Source organism: Prunus avium, chromosome 6, assembly GCF_965620075.1.
Source record: "Prunus avium chromosome 6, drPruAviu1.hap1.1, whole genome shotgun sequence".
NCBI classification, from domain to species: Eukaryota; Viridiplantae; Streptophyta; class Magnoliopsida; order Rosales; family Rosaceae; genus Prunus; species Prunus avium.
The window spans coordinates 4058936-4079633 of NC_142289.1; the positions used below are offsets into that span (position 1 = coordinate 4058936).

General features: G+C 38.3%; 4 protein-coding genes across 5 annotated transcripts; 2 read left to right on the plus strand and 2 right to left on the minus strand.

Moving 5' to 3' along the window:
• The first annotated feature begins 87 nt into the window (after window positions 1-87).
• LOC110769394 (heat-inducible transcription repressor) lies at window positions 88-3169 on the plus strand. Of its 2 annotated transcripts, XM_088254112.1 has the most exons (7): window positions 88-312; window positions 425-843; window positions 1033-1191; window positions 1359-1484; window positions 1570-1725; window positions 1933-2097; window positions 2302-3169. In XM_088254112.1, exons 2-7 carry the CDS (start codon window positions 652-654, stop codon window positions 2818-2820), a joined length of 1317 nt encoding a protein of 438 aa, XP_088110238.1. In that variant the 5' UTR covers window positions 88-312; window positions 425-651; the 3' UTR covers window positions 2821-3169. The 2 variants fall into 2 exon arrangements, with proteins under 2 accessions (XP_088110238.1, XP_021829042.2); XM_021973350.2 differs by lacking the exon at window positions 88-312 and having other exon boundaries at window positions 324-843.
• A 1873-nt stretch (window positions 3170-5042) lies between these two features.
• Window positions 5043-9404, minus strand: LOC110771961 (RING/U-box superfamily protein). The gene is made up of 9 exons (XM_021976315.2): window positions 8987-9404; window positions 8131-8780; window positions 7697-7773; window positions 7440-7608; window positions 6905-6993; window positions 6508-6672; window positions 6290-6367; window positions 5872-5975; window positions 5043-5495 (listed from the first exon to the last, which is right to left on the minus strand). Exons 2-9 carry the CDS (start codon window positions 8759-8761, stop codon window positions 5390-5392), a joined length of 1419 nt encoding a protein of 472 aa, XP_021832007.1. The 5' UTR covers window positions 8762-8780; window positions 8987-9404; the 3' UTR covers window positions 5043-5389.
• Window positions 9405-12769: 3365 nt separating this feature from the next.
• Window positions 12770-15418, plus strand: LOC110771983 (transmembrane protein, putative (DUF1191)). Its single transcript, XM_021976350.2, has 2 exons — window positions 12770-13452; window positions 13555-15418. The coding sequence occupies exon 2, from the start codon at window positions 14134-14136 to the stop codon at window positions 15097-15099; it is 966 nt and encodes a 321-aa protein (XP_021832042.1). The 5' UTR covers window positions 12770-13452; window positions 13555-14133; the 3' UTR covers window positions 15100-15418.
• A 1623-nt stretch (window positions 15419-17041) lies between these two features.
• On the minus strand, window positions 17042-19082 carry LOC110771972 (NADH dehydrogenase ubiquinone 1 alpha subcomplex subunit). The gene is made up of 3 exons (XM_021976335.2): window positions 18876-19082; window positions 18654-18759; window positions 17042-17248 (listed from the first exon to the last, which is right to left on the minus strand). Exons 1-2 carry the CDS (start codon window positions 18981-18983, stop codon window positions 18667-18669), a joined length of 201 nt encoding a protein of 66 aa, XP_021832027.1. The 5' UTR covers window positions 18984-19082; the 3' UTR covers window positions 17042-17248; window positions 18654-18666.
• Between the last annotated feature and the right edge of the window lie 1616 nt (window positions 19083-20698).

Here is a 20698-nt window from a genome sequence, read left to right on the forward strand (position 1 = left end):
TGAAACATTCGCAAGTTAATTACATGGGCCAAACTTTGTAACATTCGCAAGTTGTCCCACAAGAACAACAACACATTACAAATCCATCAATCTAACAGAGAAACATGAATCCTTCATTCAATCTAACAACTTTCTCGTTAAATGAGAAACCCGCATTCGTATTGTAGTAAAATTCAAATCCAAATCGAAATAATTAAATTTGTTTTGTGTAGTTAAAGTATGTGCCTTAGTTGGATGGATGGTTATGGAAATGAAAATCCAAAGGCAAGGAAAGAGAACAGGTGTTGAAGAAACAGAAGGCATATAGGCAAGGTATTATATATAGGGAGAGAGGTGTTTTTGCTATTATTTTTCTGTTTCTGGTTTGTGTGTTTGCGGCATAACATTCATTCATTTCATATTTCGGTTTTTTATTTGCCTTCAGAAGAAAAGGCGGAAGAGTTAGTTAGGCCACAAAGCCATCCGCCACCAGAACCAAAAAAAAAACTAAACAACCAACCAAAAAACTCTTAAAGCACTCTTCTTCTTCCTCCTCCTCCTCCTCCTCCTCCTTCGTCGTAGTCGTTGTCATCGCGGTGGTGACGATCGGCGAAAGGGAAATTCATTTGATCTCAATAAGAAAGGAAAGAAAGCTCTGCAGTGAAAAAAAAAATGGCGTACAGAAGAAGGCAGGGGATGTCGAGGGCGTCAACTTTCAAAGAGGAGATTATCCATCGCCCACCTGATGACAATTCTGCTTCCATTTTGCAATCTTCGTCTTCTTTCTCTGGTTCTTCGTCTCTCGCTGCTCAGGCCATTCGTGCTTCCGCTCTCTCCGCTGAGCGCAACAACAACCGATCCAAGGTTTCCTTTTTCTGATCCCTCGGACAATTCTGGATCTTGCTGTTACTTTTTTATAAATTTCATAATAACTCCTCTGTTTCTCTGATCTGATCTGCTTGTTACTGGGTTGGTTTTATTTGCAATGGTTTGTGACCCTGTTCTTAATTTGTGGTAAGAGATGATTGTGATCATGCCTTATAAATAATGCAGGATTTTTCTGCATATGACGAATCGGCCACAAAATCTGGGTTTTGGGGTGTTCTGGCTCGCAAAGCTAAAGCCATTCTTGATGAGGATGGTGAGTTTCCGCAAGATGATATGCTTGGAGGCGTCAGCTCACAGTCCTCCAATGCCTCCATTGGCACCCAGGTGAACTCCAACTTGATCTTTGTTTGCAATATTGAAATGGGCTTTCTTCAAGTTTCTGACTTTCTGCAGTACCATATACAAATATCATTTCATGCACAGATAACTTTTGATTGGAATTTTCTGAGCTTTTTGTTTAATCTTTTGGCGTGTTTAACTTTTGGAGACAGTTCCAACAACCCTATCTGTCATCTGACAACTCTATAAAAATGGAAAATCCTGCAATCCGCAAGGGCTTGGACAGAATCACAACTTCCCTCAATCAGCTTGGCGACACTTTCGAGAAGGCTTTTGAGGTTGCTAAAACTTCCTTGCTTTTGATATGTCAAATTCAGTAATTTAGGAAGCAATTTTATTCACAATGCAGTTTATGGCTTTCAGGAAGGTCGTACGATGGTGGAGAACAAGACTGCCGACATCAAACTGCAAATTAAACGAAGGGGAGACCATCCTGAGGCACAAGCTTATTATGTGAACCAGAGCAATTCAGGGCAGCAGCCTAAGAACCCTGATACTCAACTCAAGGCATCACGCGACGTAAGGTGGCAATTATGTTATTGTGTGTGACTGGTTTGTGTTGTTAGAAGTAGAGAATATTCTAATCATAAGACTAAATGAATCCGATTGAAGTTATTGAATCATTCTAAAGTTGATCTATATGTTCATGAATTCATTTTTCATTTATTCATTTAGACTTCACTTAAGCCAGTGGAATGCATAAATGGTCTTTGTTTTGGATCACAGGTTGCAATGGCAACAGCTGCCAAAGCAAAATTACTTCTTCGGGAGCTGAAAACTGTTAAAGCAGATCTGGCTTTTGCAAAGGAACGATGTTCTCAACTAGAAGAAGAAAATAAACGCCTTCGTGAGAATCGTGACAAGGGAAACCACCGAGCAGATGACGACTTGGTATGTCTCCTGCTTTTCTTGTCAGTTTTCATTGTGCTGTGTCAAGGTTCCTAATGCAGGATACTGCATTCTCTGCTTCTTTGTTTCTCATGTTGTGTATAATTTCTGTTAGACGATAGGCAAATGCTTGCACATCTATGTATCTTTAGTTGTGTGCTTAAAACTTCTTTGTTTCTAACATGTTTATATATGTGATGATACCAGATCCGCCTTCAACTGGAGACACTGCTGGCGGAGAAGTCGCGCTTAGCGAATGAGAATTCAGTTTATGCTCGCGAGAATCGGTTCCTGAGGGAAATTGTTGAATATCACCAGCTCACAATGCAGGATGTTGTGTATTTAGATGATGAAGAAGTTACAGAAGTTTACCCCTTAACCAGCTCCACCGGGGTCTCCAGGATGCTTTCCATTTCCCCGCCCTCAACACCTCCTTCCCCGCCTCCAGAGGACCCTTCACCTGTAACCGCACCTGTTACTAAAGAAATATCACCTCTCCTCACCGAGCGAGAAGAAAATAAAGATGTTTCCGCAGATGAGGCCACACCAAGTTCCAATATCTCAGGTCCTAATGAAGAAGATACTAAAACACCTCCTATAGCAGAAGCAGCTACTAAATCACCTTCTGTAGCAGAAGCTGACCCTAAAACACCTCCTACAGCAGAAGCTTCTCCGAAAACACCTTCTGTAGCAGAAGATACGAAAAGACCTCGAGCTTCTGCATAAGCAACGTTGTTCGTTTTCATTAAAGATTTAGAGTAGCATTTGTTATTTTTTGTTCTTCCTTTTTCTCTTGGAGAGGGGAAGAGGAAGAAGAGGAGGGTGGAAGGGGGTATTCTTCTTCCACCTACAATATTATTAATTTGTGGATGTAATATTTTGTTTGAGGTTGGGTTGTTTCTACTAGTGCCCTGTCTACCTCTTAGTACAAGATCAAATATTGTCCATTGTCTTCCTTGTACAACCAGTGCACCATTTTTGTTCCTGAGTTTTCAGATTTCTTTTTTGATTTGTAGTGATTTGTTCTGAATAATATTGTCACTTCGTACGACACATTTATTCTGTGTCGGTCAAACCTGTGCGGTTTTTCAACTTCTCATGTGCTGCAATATCTTTTTGATCCATTATTTATTAACTTAAATCCAATCATTTGTCGCGAACATCCCTTCACGACATCAAACACACCACAAACAAATAAATGAATGGTTACAAAAGAATCAGAATGCATGCTTTAAAATAAAATAAAATAAATGTCTTCGTGCCACCTGTACAAGAAAGGAGCTGCTAAACGAACCCTAAAATTAACTGAGTACACCCTATGATCTAAAATTAATTGAGTACACCCTATGATCTAAGTACACCTTAATATTTTAATTAAAATATAAAATTAACTAAGTACACCCTATTTAACTACCAAAAATACCTCTGATACACCTATACTCTCTATCACACAACACCTTAATACCAATCCTAAACTAAATTTCTCTTTTTACATGAATTTGTGCCCTATGTTTATATTTATAAATGTATTGAATTTATAGACACAAACATTGAATTATTATTTGATTTCACAAGTTATATGAAGGAATTTTCATGGGCCCTCAACATATTATTTGGATCTAAACCAGAAAAGCTATAAAGGCATTTCCGATGTTTAAACAACCCAGAAACTGCTCCCTTTGAAGAACAAATTAAAACCAGTTTCCAGAGGAAGGTTACGAAACATTGTGGGCAGTGAAGAACAAATCAAGATAGTATAACCCATTTGATAACAAAATCAAAATGAGATTTACCAATATCAGACGACCACGACACTAGTATAATGGTACGACGACGGCGTTGCTGTAACGGTGGAGAAGCGGATGCGACGACGGCGTTAGTGTGACGGTGGAGGAGACAATGTTATAAAGGAAGCATTGCTATGTCCGGTGGAGGAGACGACGATGGAGTTTCATCATTCAATATATCCTTTTTGGTCATTTTCTATTAGGGTAAATTAGTAATTCAATAAATAGTTTGATAGTAGGGTGTACTTAGTTAATTTTAGAGTTCGTTTAGCAACACTCTTGTAATATTTCCTTCTGTTTCTTCTTATTAATATATTGCGGGTTTTCCTTAATATTTTACATAAAGAAATACAGTGAACAAACTACGGGATTAGTTATTTCCACTCAAAATTCAATTGCATCAGATTTCATGCATGCATTTAGTCCCCAACACAACCAGCAAAATGAGAGCAAGAAAGAGAGAGAGATGAAAATTTGGAAACAATTAAATTCAGGTTTCTTTGTTTTTTTGCAAAATTATCATAACATATCTCAGAGGGTGATCAAAGCGCCTCACATTCTGATCTGCCAATTTAGTTCACATTTCCCCACATATGTACATCAAGCAATCTGTCGATACAATATGAGGTAAGAAATAAAAGAAAGAAACACTGGAAGGAGAAACACCACTCGTTTTGGCAGAATCTCAAAGCTCTCGGATCCCTCTTCAACAATAGTCTCCAGTTTTGGAGAATTTGAACATTTTTCATGGGAGATCATTAGCGGCGGTGCGACTTCGACCCAATTGTGCAGGTACCTCCCTCCCTTCACCATCACTGTGTGGATCAAAGCTTGTCAAGAACACTCCAAGAAAGCTAAAATGATCAATCAATGTTAACTTTTAATGCAGTTCTTACATTCAGAGAGAGAGATTTATGGGGTTTGAAGGAGTAGGTGAATCATTTTATATGTATACATTTCGTGAGGGAATTTTCTGAAGTTAGAGGTGCAAAAATAGAAGGTAGTTGGCCTTGCTTCATCGATTTGTGGTGGACATAAGGCCATGTGAGCAACATTCGAAGAAAGCCTAGGAAAAGATTAGATTCTACATTCTATAATTGTCATTTGCCAACCCACGAAAACAAACAATATATAAGAGAAAAATTTAGAGGGAAAACAATATTGGAAAATGCTGTGAAGGAAGGGGGGAGGGGCGAGGGAAACTTTCATTCATGGCAAATAGACAGTTGTATATGGTTATCAAAAGAACTTTGTTGCTTAATTGGCGCATTACATACATTTGATCTTTTCTCGATAGGACGTATGAACAGTACCCAGTTCAGTTATACCCAACAATTGTTTTTCTTTCCAAGGGGCAACCCATGAACAAGGCAGAGCAAAAATACAATCAAATATACCAGTGTTGTATAGTTATAAGGATCAGGGTTCAGGAGACGGCTGCTTATCTGCTTTGAATAAGATTTGGAACTCTGAAGCAGAAAAACTCCCCGTTTTTACAGTAGACGATTTCAGAACAGCTGGAAAAACAAACTCGTTGATCCATCACCGAATGATCTAAGATCTGCAGGTTTTACCAAAGCTCTGCACAATGGGCACGTCCGTTCTCTCTCAAACCTGAAAAAACCATAAGTATGTCAGCAGCCAAAACGGGTACAGTAACCAAAGCGATTGAATGGTTGTTCATCAATCCTTCGGGGTATTACTCGCCATTTGATCCCGTTCCATGGAAATTCAAACTAATTTTAACAATTCAAACCTATAATACTAACAATGTACTAAGCTTTTAAAAGTAAATCATTGTAAACAAGTAATCAAAAGTCTACTCTGTTTCTGAAAGAGGTTATCACAGTGTGAAACTTGCATTGCAAGATGATTGGTAGCATAGGTAAACAGTTTCAACAAACACAAAATGTAACTAGGAAATTAGCATAAAAAGTTACGAAATGCAATATATATAAAATCAAAATCTAAACAACAGAAGTAAACTAACCACTCTGATACACAGTCCTCGCAAAAGATGTGTTTACATCGAAGTAGGATAGGAGCGTGCATCTTCTCCTGGCAAATCGCACATAGATCGCCAGCTGCATTGACCTGCATCAAACAACCGAAAACTTAAAATGAATGAACCACCAGCTCTTCCATGAAGGGATCAAAACTACCAAAATGAAACACATATATCTTAAAAATCCAAGGCAAAAGTTTTAGTTCCATATTAGTGGTATACACTAGCTCTACTTCAAGTAGTCCATTCAGCAGGTTTAAAGAAGTTATGATTATATTACCACCGACAAATATCCTACTGGAAAAGTACCACCAACTTGCATGTAGAGATTGGACCCATAACGTCATGCAGTCCATTCAATTGCATAGCAAATTCAATTGGGCAGAAAAAGATACCAGTTTACCTGTTCTGATGTTGCATATGCCCCATAGTGCACCTCTTTACGTGACAATGCCTTCAATGCAGCAAAGAAGGATTGCACCTAACCACAATGTAAAAGGGGAGAGCAAAAAACAGTAATAACAAGTGAGAAACAACTCTTTCTGGAAGACATTATTAATGAAGAGGTGACAAAACTTTGGAGATATCAGGAGCATAAACTATATCAACATTAATTCTTACCTTCTCAACAACAGATGTGAGCTTGAAAGTCAAATATAACCCTGTCATTAGTGATGAAAAGAGACTCCCATATTCTTTGTTCAAGAAGAAACGATACCACACTGGTGTTGGCAACAAGGCACGGTACAAGAGCAGTAAATACTCAAGCAGAGTAAGCATTTGACCCTAGAAAATAGGCACTTCTTCAGTCAAGAGATCATGGGGAAAATGGAAGGGAGAAAACTGTCAATTATATGAAATTGTCCCTTCAAAGTTCTACAAATCAAATGAAAGATGATAAGTAATTACAACAGCCAAAAGAAGCGCCTTTGAGCCAGTTCCTGTTGTTTCGCTTATTCTTTTCCAAAAGGAAATAATTTACCCAAATCTACTTTTGCTTAACTACTTATTAACTCACCTGCTTACGATAGTTTCGGCCTCTGCTGTTTTTGTAGTATATTAATAGAATGCACTTGAGCACCATTGCTGCCTGCCGGACCAGGGTGTCTGAAAGCAACCAATTTGAAGTTACCATCACAAGGCACTAAAATTAACTAACAGAAGCTTAACACACAGAAATAGGAAAGAAGAAGCATCTAGGAACAATAACAGTCTTCTTACTAAACCCTTCATGAAGAGCCACAGGCGGAGAGTTTTTTTTCTTCTTACTAAACCCTTCATGAAGAGCATCTAGGAACAATTACAAGTGCACCGTAAAAGTTTCACACTGTAGATAAAAACAATAACTTTCCTAAAAGATATTTGAAATCCTTATAAGAAACAAAACCTAAATGCTAAGGTCTTAACACTTTTTCATTGCTATCCTATGAACAATGTCATTGAATGCAAGTTGTTTAAGAAGAAATTATCACATAAGATAATTATTTGCAACATGAAAATAAAAAATTTGAAAGGAACAGAGACAAAAACAACTTGGTACAAAAGGAAATTACCATTCACCATGATGATAAAAACAGCGTGCCAAAATGGTGGTATAAGTTTAGGAGGAAGCATAATTAATGGGTACAAAAGATCATCATTCTGATACCACCAGTAAACACCAACCACATGCAATGCAAATGCAAGAGAGATGCCGATTAGAACTGCGACTTTCCTCTCTCCCTGCAGCCACCAACCACATCTACTCTTAATAAACAAGAGCAACTGTTGAGAGTTGAAAAAGCTATTAAGAAATGCATATCACAAATACCTTCAAAGCTGTCTGTTTCCTTAGAATATCATTTGACTTGAACATAACAGCAGCAATCCAAATTGTAACAAAGAAACCTGAAGTCATTGCAGAATGAAAAGTAGTCACTCATTTAAATATGCCTTAGCTCGTTGTAACTGAAAACCATTATTGTACAAATGCAAGCACGCTCATTTAGTTGCTAAGAACAAATTTGATACAAAAAGTAAAATCAATTCCTGTTAGGTTCCGAGACAGATATATACCAAACCTGAAAAGGTTATCACTGATGAAGCTGAATATAAAAGAGGGCAACATGAAGTTGGCAATCCCAAAGAGGGTCATCAACCCCATAATCATCAAATGGCAGATATAACTAAACAGATGTCTAACTACAAGTAAACATTAACCTTTTGCAATAGAAAAGCATAATCTAAAGTTGGCAAGACTCATACCCTGCAAATGCTGGCGGATGAAGACCACCAATAGAAGCAAAGAAAAGGGAAGGACCTGCTCAATCCACCTAGCAGCCTGCTGAATGTCATATCTCTGGTAAGAAGAATCTCTGCCATTAGACCCAGCTCCATCAACTCCTTCTCCATCAGCACTTCCATTTAACGATTGGGGCATGCCCTCTCCTGAACTACGATCTGTTCTGCCATCTGTCTGACCCTCCTCTGTTGTCAATGACACAGACGCCACCCCTGCCATTGGTGATGCAGAAACCTCATTTGGGGGAACAGTTACTTCCCTCAACTGTCCAACTACTAACCCTGCGCCTTCCCTGTCATGCTCCTGCTCCCCTGCACCAATTATCCTAATGGAAACCTCCCCGTCGTTGCTTGTGGTTGGAGATTGGTCCAGCTGACTACGATGGTGATCCCGGAAAGCAGCAGCGCTACGGCCGTTAATTAAAGATTCAGATTCTTGGTGATTAGAGCGGCCACGGAGAAGACCCGAGTACTCCAACAAGGCAGAAAGTGGTGCCTGAATGATATTGGAAGCGGATAACATTCCATATCTTCTAGAACTACTATTTCCCGAAGCAGCTCTAAACGAGTCCAGATGGCCACCCGGCGCTTCCATTTGCCTAAATGCCCTAACCCTAAGAATGGCCATCACGCAATATTAAATATACAAATAAAGTAATAAGCCAAATAATCCCAGAGCAAGTCATGTAAATATAAAACAATACGAATCGTTTCTTCCGTGTAAAACAAGAAAGCCCAATACAAATGGCGTGATTATAAGCATAACTGAAAAAGGAAACTTGATGAACGCGAAATGAAGAAATTTGACAGGAGAGCTAACCTTCGAAAGCGAACCAGCGATGGAGTTGTCAGGGGAGAGATAGCATCGAAAAAACCCTAACCCAAAATCAAAAACAGAGAAATTTCATCGGCGCCGCCTCCAAGCCTGAATCTTGGGGTGGCCGGAGACGATTGACGATTGGAGGAATTGAGGAAATTGAAGGGGTAATAGGGAAGCTAGGGTTTTGAGCAAACAGTGAGCGAATGGAGGAGAATGTGGAAGAGAATATAGAGAGAGGGTTGATGAGGGTTGGGTCTGCGTGACCTTTGGTGAATTGGAAATGGAAATTTTGGTGTTTCTGTGTGTTTTGTGTTGTTGTGTTTCTCTTTCTCGCTCAATGAGGAAGAGCGCGAGAAGAGAAGTGGCCAATACCCCCAACAAGCAGCTAAAAGGACAATAAAGAATGACGCTCTCTCTCCTCTTCTCTCTTTTTGTTCTTTTAAATTGTTTTTTTAATTCTTTCATTCTTCGGTTTTGACCAATGTCACTTGCTCCTCCCCACGCTAAAAACAAAAACAAATAAAATAGATAAATAAAACGAAAATGATCTCAAATACCACTATTACAGTAACAAAAATCTCAAAAATCATTATTATGGTAAATGAATATTAATACTTCATTTATGTCATATCAAAATTATCGACACATCTTGCAGTATAGCTGGTCAGGAGTTATGTTCCAGTTGTTCCTTGGAAGCCTACTTACCTTGTTCATGCTCCATGTGGGCATTTTGGGCCAAAGAATAATTAGAGAAAGAAAATAAATGATCGAACCGAGATGTTTACCCTGTATTTGTAATCATTTTTATAATGCAAATAACGGTAAACATCCTGTTTTGATTGTTTATCTTCTTTCTCTGATTCTTTTTGGACCCAAAGTGCTTATATAGAGCACGAAGAAAGTAAGTGAGCTTCCAATGAACAACTAGAGCACATCTTATTTGAACTTCCAAAATCCGAAGGTTGTTCTGATTTCATGGATCCTCCATGTTGTAGAGAACATGGTAATTCTCTCTCAATATAGCGATGCATTTTCTAGAATTCATTATGCTTGCTGAGAGATTGTTCACGCATGCATCATCATGTACACAACTTCCTTCTCACTATCAAAAGACGCATGCAACCGATAATTTCTCAACAATCTCCTCAAGTTCTTGATGCTTTAGCTCAAACGTTTTTTGATTCGTGACCTTGTCCTCCTTAAAAAGCTCTTTCTCCAAACGTATAAAAAGCAAAAAGGGTTTCACAATTTCCGTGTAGAATCAAAGGGGATCCCGTTGGCTTCACAGTCTCTACTTATAAAAACACAAAAACACATAATGCAGTAATAATGACATTTGAGAGTATTTCCCTAAATAAAAAGAGGATGAAGGGCCGATGTGAATGGTAGCATGCATGCAAGGATATGGACATGCATAGCACATCACAATGATCACATAACTTCCAAGGCCCCACCCACCCCCACCCTTGATCTATCCGTCATCATCGCCATCATGCCAAGCATGGGTTTGGTTTTAGCTAAGATTAAGATGCATGTATGTGAGGGGGCCTGTTACCATCAGATGATGGATACATCATACATACCAGTTACCACATCACATAAATAAATGGAGAGCCGACAAAGTAAGTGTAGATGGGCCAGCCTCTTTGTAGCAAATTTGTACCAGCCCAATAAGACATAGCCCATCAAAATCGCACAATATCAACCATTATGCTTGAACCGACAAAGTAAAGATAAATTTTTTTATACAAACGATAGTCTAAACTACTATAAATTAATCTAATTTACTGAAAGGAAGATTCAAACTTGCGCGTAAAAAAGCGGGCTCAAAAATGATAATTTTCTGAATTGAAAAATGGTTCAGATTCGATTCCTCCGTCTCACCGATAAAAAGGGGGAAAAAAAACAAAAGGAAAAGAGATTCCTAAAATTATTCAAATTAGAAGGGCCCAAGAAGTGAATTGACAGACGGAGGAAAATGGGCCCAACAACAACAAACAACAAACAACAAACAACAAAGTGGCCTTTCTTTCTCTCACTATATATTTTGGTAGCATTACGACGTCGGTGCATCACGAGCTAGAGCTACCCTACGCTCCGTTCCTTCCTAGCAACCAATAACAAGTGGCCCTTCTGTAATTTGGCCATTGGAATTGGAACCTTCTAGATTGCGCTTGGACCTTGGTGCAAATTTGGCATTTGCTCGAGGGGTGATTTGGTCATTTTACACCGCTCAATCACTCGGGGTTGCTTTACAGTTTACATCCCACTATTCTATTTCCATTTCCGTCCACACCTTCCATGGCCTTTTTTATTTCCGGGTCCTATTTCGGATCTTTGGATTGCTAGTCATGTGCGCGCGGCGTACTTTAGCATTTGGTGGACTGTGGATTGTGGGCCCCACTTGCATCATTACACAAATGAGTCAGATCATATGAGCTGGCTCGTTTATATATTGTAGAAACCCAGAAGCCATACATAGAAAATTCTATGCATTGTTTTGTGTGGATTTCTTTTCCTTTTTTTTCTTTCATTGTAATGTAATGTCTTTTTGGATTTTGTGGAATGTCACATGAAGTTGTATTACCCCCCACACGGTTTCAATTATTTACATCTACGGCCGTCAGGGTTTTTTCTTGGGCTTTCAATGGGCTCATGCTCCTATCGAATCCAATATTCAATCACTTGCCCTTTAATTTTAGCTATTTCCGGTTGTATACAATTTCGTGTCTATAACGCTCATAACGTGCCTTGTTCAGAGAACCTTAACTATCATTGATTTGTATATCTTCTTGTGTCTATAACATTCAAAACGTTTATCTTATCCATACATGATTGTATACCCTCGTGTGTCGACAACATTCATAACGTGCAGAAAGAAACACGCAACTGATAAATCTTTCATGTTTATCCTCTAAGATCACAAATTAATTATTCTATTTTCTTTTAAGGTAATTGGATTTGAATTAAGAATGGCGATAGTCAATTGGTATATTAAAAAAATCCAAATTAGGTCACTTTTATTTTCCTATTTTGTTTATTTACAAATCACACTTAAATGCTTTGTTTTGACAAATAGAAAGAAATAGGTCAAAGTAGCGGCTTTCACTAACCAAATTAGGAAAATGTTGGCTAAAAAGAAATTATAAAAAAAGTTATGACTGTTTCACAGGTCTAAAGTAACAAAGAACACTGAATGTGAGAATGTTGAACTTTTCAAACACAATCCACAGTTTTTTTTTAGCAGTTTGGTCACGAGCCTAGCTGTGCACATGTGTATGGAACTTAAATAGCTAACATTTGGTCTGTGAGGTTCAATAACTTCAAGTTGGCTCTTTTCTCTTTTTAAATTCAATTCAAGTCACTTGGGCATTTGGGTTTCTTTCTTTGACTTTAAAGCTTGGTTCACACAGATTGCTGTTTTCTTATGCATTCACAAACAAGGAACACACAGAGAGAGAGAGAGAGAGAGAGAGAGAGAGAGAGAGAGAGAGAGCAGGCTCATTTGGTCAATATGTTGAACTATGAAGGGTAACATTGTCCACCCAAAAGAAAGAAAGAAAGAAAGAAAGAAAGAAAAGAGTGAGAAGAATTAGGTGGGATTTAGTGTTTAACAAAGTCTTGATAATAAACACACCTGTCAATGACAAAATCTGATGCATTGTAACAAACTAATTATATTGCATAGTACAAATAATTAATTAAAAACTATCAATTTTTGGTGTTTATGTTTCCTTTTTTTGTTGGGTTTTTTTTATAAAACAAAATAAAATAAAATTTCTCACACTCATTCTTTCTGTCTTTTTGTTTCGCTTCACTCCCCACCAGTACATCTCCTCGCTGGCCGTCTCTAAATCTTGAGCAGCTTATCTCATCTCTCTCTTCTTCTTCTTCTTCCCCATTAGAATTTCTTGTAAAAGTTTTGGGCTTTAATCTCCAAACGGGTCACTTCCCTTTCTTGCCATAGCTTATCTTTTACAACAATTAAGCCCGAATTTTTTGCGTAAAGAAACAAATCTACAGCTAACCCGGCAATCAGTTTCTTTCCTTCTTCTCTCTGATTTTCCTCCAATCGATTTCTCAACAGTGACATCACGGCTCAATCTGTCTCTGTGTTTATCGTTGAGATTTAGTCAAAATGCAGACCCTTTTGAGAAGCCCATTAAAGCTTTGATTCTTTTGTACCTACTTGTATCTTGGGGTTGTTGGCAAGCCATTTACTACTGTGATCTTTTTCAGCAAAAAATTCAATGAGGAGATTCTTGAAGAGTATTGGCTTCTCACGCGCTCTTTGGTGGCAAATTCTTGTCCAAAATTTGTATCTCATTGTGGGTTTTTGAGGTGCATGCTCTTTTTCTACTCAACTCTCAGGAAACTGAGGGGAGCTCCATTGCCGCCTGCTGCAAATACCTCAAGATTTAGGGCTTTGTACTGAAACCCTTCGGCTGTATCCGGACAAAGATCAGGTATTTAGCTGCCCCTGTTAAAATCCTCACCTGGGTTCTTGATCTTGGTACTGAATCTACTGTTTTTTTCTGTTTTTTTTTTCTTTTTGGTTCCAAATTTAGACTGTTATAATCTCGCTGCTCATATTTGACCCTTTGAAGAAGAAAGAGGAGGTTGAAAGAGATTCTTGGTTGCCTTAATTTCGGTTTATTTCGTTTATGTGTCAATGGGTTTATGGCGAAGAATCAAGGTTTTAATTCCTTTTGAGCTAAAAAGATTCGCAGACCAAGCCCTTTGAGTCTTTGGGAGATAGCTTATTTAACAAGGGTTCCAAAAGGGAAAAGCAATCTGAAGAAGGCATAAGAGTAGCAACGGTTGAAACCTTCAAAGTCACTTTTATACACACATTCTCTACTCTCAAGCTGACAGTATAATTTTTTTTCCTTTATCAAGTATCCGTTGTTCTATTAATTGGAGAGATATACGTGGCTGCTACGCCCAAGTTTTGATTTTGAAGTCCAAGGCCAGAGGTTTTGAAGCTTAATTTCAAGAAATTTATTGCACATTTTCAGTTATCATTCTTTGGATCCAAGGTTTTATAACTAGAAACTCCTCAGGCTATATATTGTCTTCCGGGAACTGAGATTTTACCACATTGGTTTGGGTAGCATTGTGCTGAGTTTCAAAATTTCAAAGCATCGATGGGGCTTCTATTTCGAAGTCTCGCGATGCTTTTCGTTGTGATATGGTTCTCACGGCTGCCTGATCTTTCTGCACAATCTTCAAGAGGCTCACCGCATGCCCTTGATGCTCTTCTTCAAGATTATGCTTACAGGGCTTTTGTTCATCCAAAGACCGGTGTTACCTTTGATGGTCAGGTTCCCTTGAATTTGACTGGAATTCAGATTGCAGCTATGAGGCTCAGGAGTGGTAGCTTGTACAGAAGAGGTGTTGCGATGTACAAAGAGTTTGAGATCCCCCAGGGTGTCACTGAGAGTCCATATGTGGAGAGGCTTGTTTTGGTGTACCAAAACTTAGGCAATTGGTCAATGGTGTATTACCCATTACCTGGTTACTCTTACTTAGCTCCAGTGCTCGGTCTTCTTGCTTATGATGCTAGCAACTTATTAGCCACAAATTTGCCAGAATTGGATATCAGGGCATCTGGTGATCCCATAAAAATCAAATTCCAGGATGTGAAACCAACCCCTGCAGGGACCGTGGCAAAGTGCGTTTCGTTTGATTTGGATGGTTCGGTCAATATCAGCAATGTGGCATCAGGCAATATATGCTCAACAATCCAACAGGGGCACTTCTCTATAGCAGTCGAGTCCATTGCTCCTTCTCCAGCACCAGTCTCTCCTAGTCCTAACCCTGCTGGTGAAAGTCCAAATGTAACCCCAAGCCCTAGTGCTGGAAAGAAGAAGAATAATTCTAAAGTGTGGATAATTGTTGGGTCTGTGCTGGGTGGATTAGCATTGCTGGCATTGTTGTTCTTCCTAGTACTTTGGGTGCATAAGTACAGGGAAAAGAAGAGTTTGCAACAGATGGAGAAGGCTGCAGATGTAGGAGAAGCCTTGCATATGACCTCAGTTGGAGATACAAAAGCACCTGCAGCAACATTTACTCGAACACAACCGACCATCGAGAGCGAATATGTTCCTTGACTTCCCACCATTTTGTACAAGCCTCCACTTCTTTCCAACCACCATTCATATTCAAGTTCAATTCCTGTATTCAGAAATTCATCTAATCACACCTTTTTTTGGTGGTGTCTCCTTCTACGCGTTGCTTGTTCTCGGTAGATTCTTTGTGTCACTGTGGGTAATCTAGGATTTAAGTGTAAATCTGTTATCACTCACTGATAGTTACTAGTATGATTCATTGTGGTGTGAAACTGTGAATTTAGCCCAAAGTGATCCTATATGTGATGATTTTAGTTGTTTCATTGAGAAGAAATTATTATAAGTTTCATTGTCCCCAGAATGTACCTTGGAGATCATTGTCCCCTCTTTCAAGTTATGGGCGAGTAAGAGTGAAGTACAGAGGCTGTATGATCTCTGAGCAGTTCTACTTTTTTCTCAGGTGTTGTTTTGGGTCAATTATTATGTCCAACAAAAACTTAGGGTTCAGTATGGTAAGGTTGTTTGATTGATTTCTTCATCTATATAAAAAGGAGGAAATTGACCTAACAATCAATCAATCGTTTTCTGCTCTTTCTTTATTTCACTATGAGTTCTTTCACTTTTGTTGATTAATTGATGCTAACAGATTGCAAATGGCTGAAAACCCTTTTTCTTTTTTTTTTCTTGTTTTTTTTCTTTTCTGTCATGACAAATGACTGACCATGGACTGTCCAAAACATTGGTACTTTTGTCATTTCTTTGTTCGAGTGCTGTCTGTCAGATGTGGTTTGTCTTGCTCTCCACCTAACATTTTTAATGAACACAAAATGAAATTTTATAATATTAGTATTCTACTACGTGGACCTAGTAAACTGTTTTCTTTATTTATTTTAAGGATTCAAACGCAAAGCTGTGCGTCAATTGGAATTGTATATTGGTTGGCACCAACATCACAAATGCTCCATTACAAGGTAACACTAACACCAATCATTGTTTCCAGCTCCCCCATTTCATATGATACGAGGGATTTTGGGGTGGTTGGGGGAGGCACATGAAGTTTCTGTTTGAAGAGATTAGGGGGGCACATGAAGTTTCTGTTTGAAAAGAGTAATTCACACTCCTCCCATTAGCAATGCGTAGACCAAATCATCAATCTTCTACATTATCATTATATTACCATTGAATTTCATGTTTAGACCTAATCGTCAACTTTTTGTTTGACAAATCATAAGAAGAAAATTTTATCAATTTGCGCACCCTTAGGAAAAAAGAAGAAGAAAATCAACAATGTCTAGCTAGGGAGGTAGTGAAAATAATCAAATTTGAAGATGCAATCTTTAACCAAAAGGATCAGAAAATCAAATTGAAGATGCAATCTTTCTCGCCTTACCATGATTTCGAGTATTGAGGTCAATCACCCACGTCCGCATGGACATCATATACATCATTGTGAGACCTACATTTAATCATTTTTTTCTTTTCCTTTTTTCTCTTCTTGTTCATGCACAAGATTTGCCTTCTCGCAGAATAAGAGTTCAAAGCAGTTCTTTTTTTAGGTCAGAGAGTTCACCTCACCTACTGTATATACTTTGTGTGGATGATAAAATCGCTGCCACTAATGCGTTCATTCAATTCGTTTCTACCACTTACTGCAACTTCAACAGCAACACTGATCATTCTTTTTTCTTTTTTCTTTTTCGGTTTTTATTTTTACTTGGATCATTAAAGTTCTACAATAAGTTGATTATCTTTTTTAAATCCCACTTAATGCCTATAGGCTTTTACAATGGGAGCACCAGATTGATTGTTTTTAAGCCAAATCATACATGGTTATGTTTTTTTCTTTTCCTCATTAGCCTTCTGAAGTTCCTGCACATTTTCTCTGCTTATCAAAGCATTTCTATCACCTATCAGGTTTTAGGTCATATTGAACCAAGCCTCTACGATTCCAGAAATAACTGCATGATTGTAAGACATTCTCGGATCACACAAAGCTCAAACAAACAAGCTTATCTCCAAAGGTTAACATTACAAATAAAAATCACTGGAGTACAGAAACTTTTCCATGGACAGTTTAACAGCTTATGAAAATTCACATACAACGAAAAGATTTGAGATTGGAGTTGCTCTAGGCTCCTTCTGAATGGGATGACGACTTTATTACTTCTCAAGATTCCATTCGCAAAGGTTCCTGCAGTTTGCACCACAATATCATGTAAGCTCCATGGTCAAGGTAACGGAAACATACACATGCACATTTACACAAGTGAGAATGGAGACACTGGAGTTTGTATCTGAGACTCTTCCAAAGACAAAAGCATGATACCACAAATTCCTTCCTAATATCTTTAAAACTTAACAAAAAGTTAATATTGACTATAAACAAAGGATTTCTGCATTTGCATATATTACATTGAAGTTTAAACATCTCTTTCTCCCTTTAAGGGATAGGCTCTTGCAATATGAAATGACTATGGTTGTTCTCATGAAAACCATACATGAGCTTGTAACTATCAGATTTGTGGATTACTAAAGAATATTCATACAAGATCTGGGACTGTCACACTTGTGTTTCGGGGCAGGTAAAGTTTTGTGACACACACTTCCCAAAATCAAATTATGTCATGAGTTCTTGCAGCTCCCACATCAACTAGGATGCATAGAAATGCCTGGCAAGAAACTCTCAAGATGAAATTTCCCTTTCAAATCCACTTTAGTTGAAAACCTTTATCAATCAACTCCTATAATCATAGCTTAGATGATGAAAGGCTATTTTGTAACAGAAAGCTAAATCAAAGACTATTTTTCCTATCAGGAACTCGAAAAAAAAAAAAAACCAACCTAGTATTTGCAAGAATAAGCAGCATGCATATAAGCAAAGTCAGAAATTCACTCATCCAGTTCTTCATACAAATAGTGTAGACAAGGGCCCGCATCAAACCAAAGTGATCACTATAAACCATAAAGCAACTGCACCATCTGTATCACCTGTGAATCTATGATACAGGTAGGTATAACTGAATATTAAGTATCTAGTAGTTCGTCTATGAGGTAAGATCATTTGACAATTTCATATCCCAAAAACTTACAGAGTCCTGTATCAATTTAACACAGCGAGCATAAGTTTCATAATGTAATATCAAATTTCTTTGAAAGAACTCGCCTTGATAGGTGCATATAGCTTAAACATGACTTGACAAACTCTTCTAATTATTTCTTCACTCATGTAGTAGCTCAACTTCTCAATCTCACATGAAATAATCCCTTCTAACATAGGTTTGTCAAAGCTTCTATAGTCAAAATATATGCGTTTGTGCACCATCGCCTCAATAGTTACCGATTTGACCCGTCCCAATACACTTGCATATGTCGAACTCATAATGCAGACAAGCCAGCTTAATTTACAGATTAGGACTCAGCTTAAAAGCAAAATCATTTACTTCACAATTAATCTTAATGCAGCAAATGACAAGCAAGGAACTTGAACAATCATGGTATACCAAAACAAGCAAACAAAAACCCTAAATCCAAAAAATCAATAAAATTAAGGTAAATGGTCGCAAAATCGAAACCCAAAATCCAAACAAGATGAATACCGGAAGAGACGGTCTAATTAGAAGAAGGAGCAGTCGCCTGCTCTATCAGCTTCTTGTCCCTTCTCTCCATGGCTACGTCCCACATGTCATTTCCGATGTGCTTCGGCTGCCAAAAGATCGAAAATTTCAAATTTCAAACCCAGATTCATACGAATTTCAATTCTGCAAGATAGACTGAAAGAATCGAAATTGGATCTAACAATAGAAGAAGAAGGTACCAACCCGGCCATGAGCGGCTCTGTGGATATAATACTGAGCATTTCCCATGACGCAAAGCATTCCTCCTATGATCCCAAGAGGGAGAAGAGCTTCCATCCAAACCAGCGACATCGTCCACTCTCAAGCTTTCTCTTCTTCTCTTTCCTCAGCTGCTTTTACCCCCACAGTCTGTGTACAGAGACGATAGACAATAGGCAAGAGACGGAGACTCCTTTTGTTTTTTCTTTTAATTTTCATTTTTTACAGAGCGGCCCTCTTCCTTGAGCCCAATTCGAAAGCCGCACTTTTTGGGGGAGGGGCCTGCTCTTTTCATTCTCTTGGGCCAGTGGGCCCTATTTTGTAGCCTTTATGATTTCGGGTTGATTGTCGGATTTGGATTTCATGATTTCATCTCATCTCCTCAATTTGATGTCTACAATTTGGTTTACAATCATATTACTTGTAATCGATATTAGTAATAACTCAGCTTTGATCAAGTGTTAGTTCAAGTTACATGTTGAGTAAGCTTGACTTCAAAAGTTTCGAGTTAAATTTCAATTGCCTAATCTAATCAAACTTTCATATAAACATAATCGCATCTTGGTCACAATTAATTATCAACTCCTTTTAAGATTGATTCTAGACTTGGGATTTTGTTTTTTTCGTTGAGATGATTGGTTATTTATGACACAACGTGCACGCCTTGTTGTCGTTTGACATTATGTGCACGTGTCTTACATTATGCCATCCGTTTAGCATAATTGTTTTACTAGTTAATGTGGTTGCTCATCACGTGACTTGTCAATTGTTTTATTCACCATTTAACATTGTGCGCACGTGTTGTGTGATGCATGTAACTCGTATGTAAGATGAGTGATGACGTATGTAACTCGTGTGTAAGATAAGTGACGACGCATGCAACTCAAATGTAAGATAATTGGTGACACATGCAACTCAAATAGAAGAGAAAGAGAGTGCGCACAATGTTAAATACGAGTTACATGCATCACACAACACGTGCGCACAATGTTAAATGGTGAATAAAACAATTGTCACGACACGTGATGAGCAACCACATTAACTAGTAAAACAATTATGCTAAACGGATGGCATAATGTAAGACACGTGCACATAATGTCAAACGACAACAAGGCGTGCACGTTGTGTCATAAATAACCAATCATCTCAACGAAAAAAACAAAATCCCAAGTCTAGAATCAATCTTAAAAGGAGTTGATAATTAATTGTGACCAAGATGCGATTATGTTTATATGAAAGTTTGATTAGATTAGGCAATTGAAATTTAACTCGAAACTTTTGAAGTCAAGCTTACTCAACATGTAACTTGAACTAACACTTGATCAAAGCTGAGCTATTACTAATATCGATTACAAGTAATATGATTGTAAACCAAATTGTAGACATCAAATTGAGGAGATGAGATGAAATCATGAAATCCAAATCCGACAATCAACCCGAAATCATAAAGGCTACAAAATAGGGCCCACTGGCCCAAGAGAATGAAAAGAGCAGGCCCCTCCCCCAAAATTGACTAAGTGTTTCCCTAAACCCCAACAAGTCAATTTTGAAAAATCCCAGATTTTCTGTTCCCCTAACACTGACCCTGCGATTGCTGGCCAAATTGCCTCCATCAGTGGCTCCCCGCTTACTACTTCTCTGGGAAGTTACCTTGGAGTCCCTCTTGTCCACTCCAGAGTGAACAAAGACACTTACAGTCATGTGGTCTCAAAAGTTCAACAACGCCTTGCTTCTTGGAAAAGTCACACCCTCTCCATGGCAGGAAGGTTAGTGTATCTCCAATCTGTTACTTCCTCCATTCCTATTTA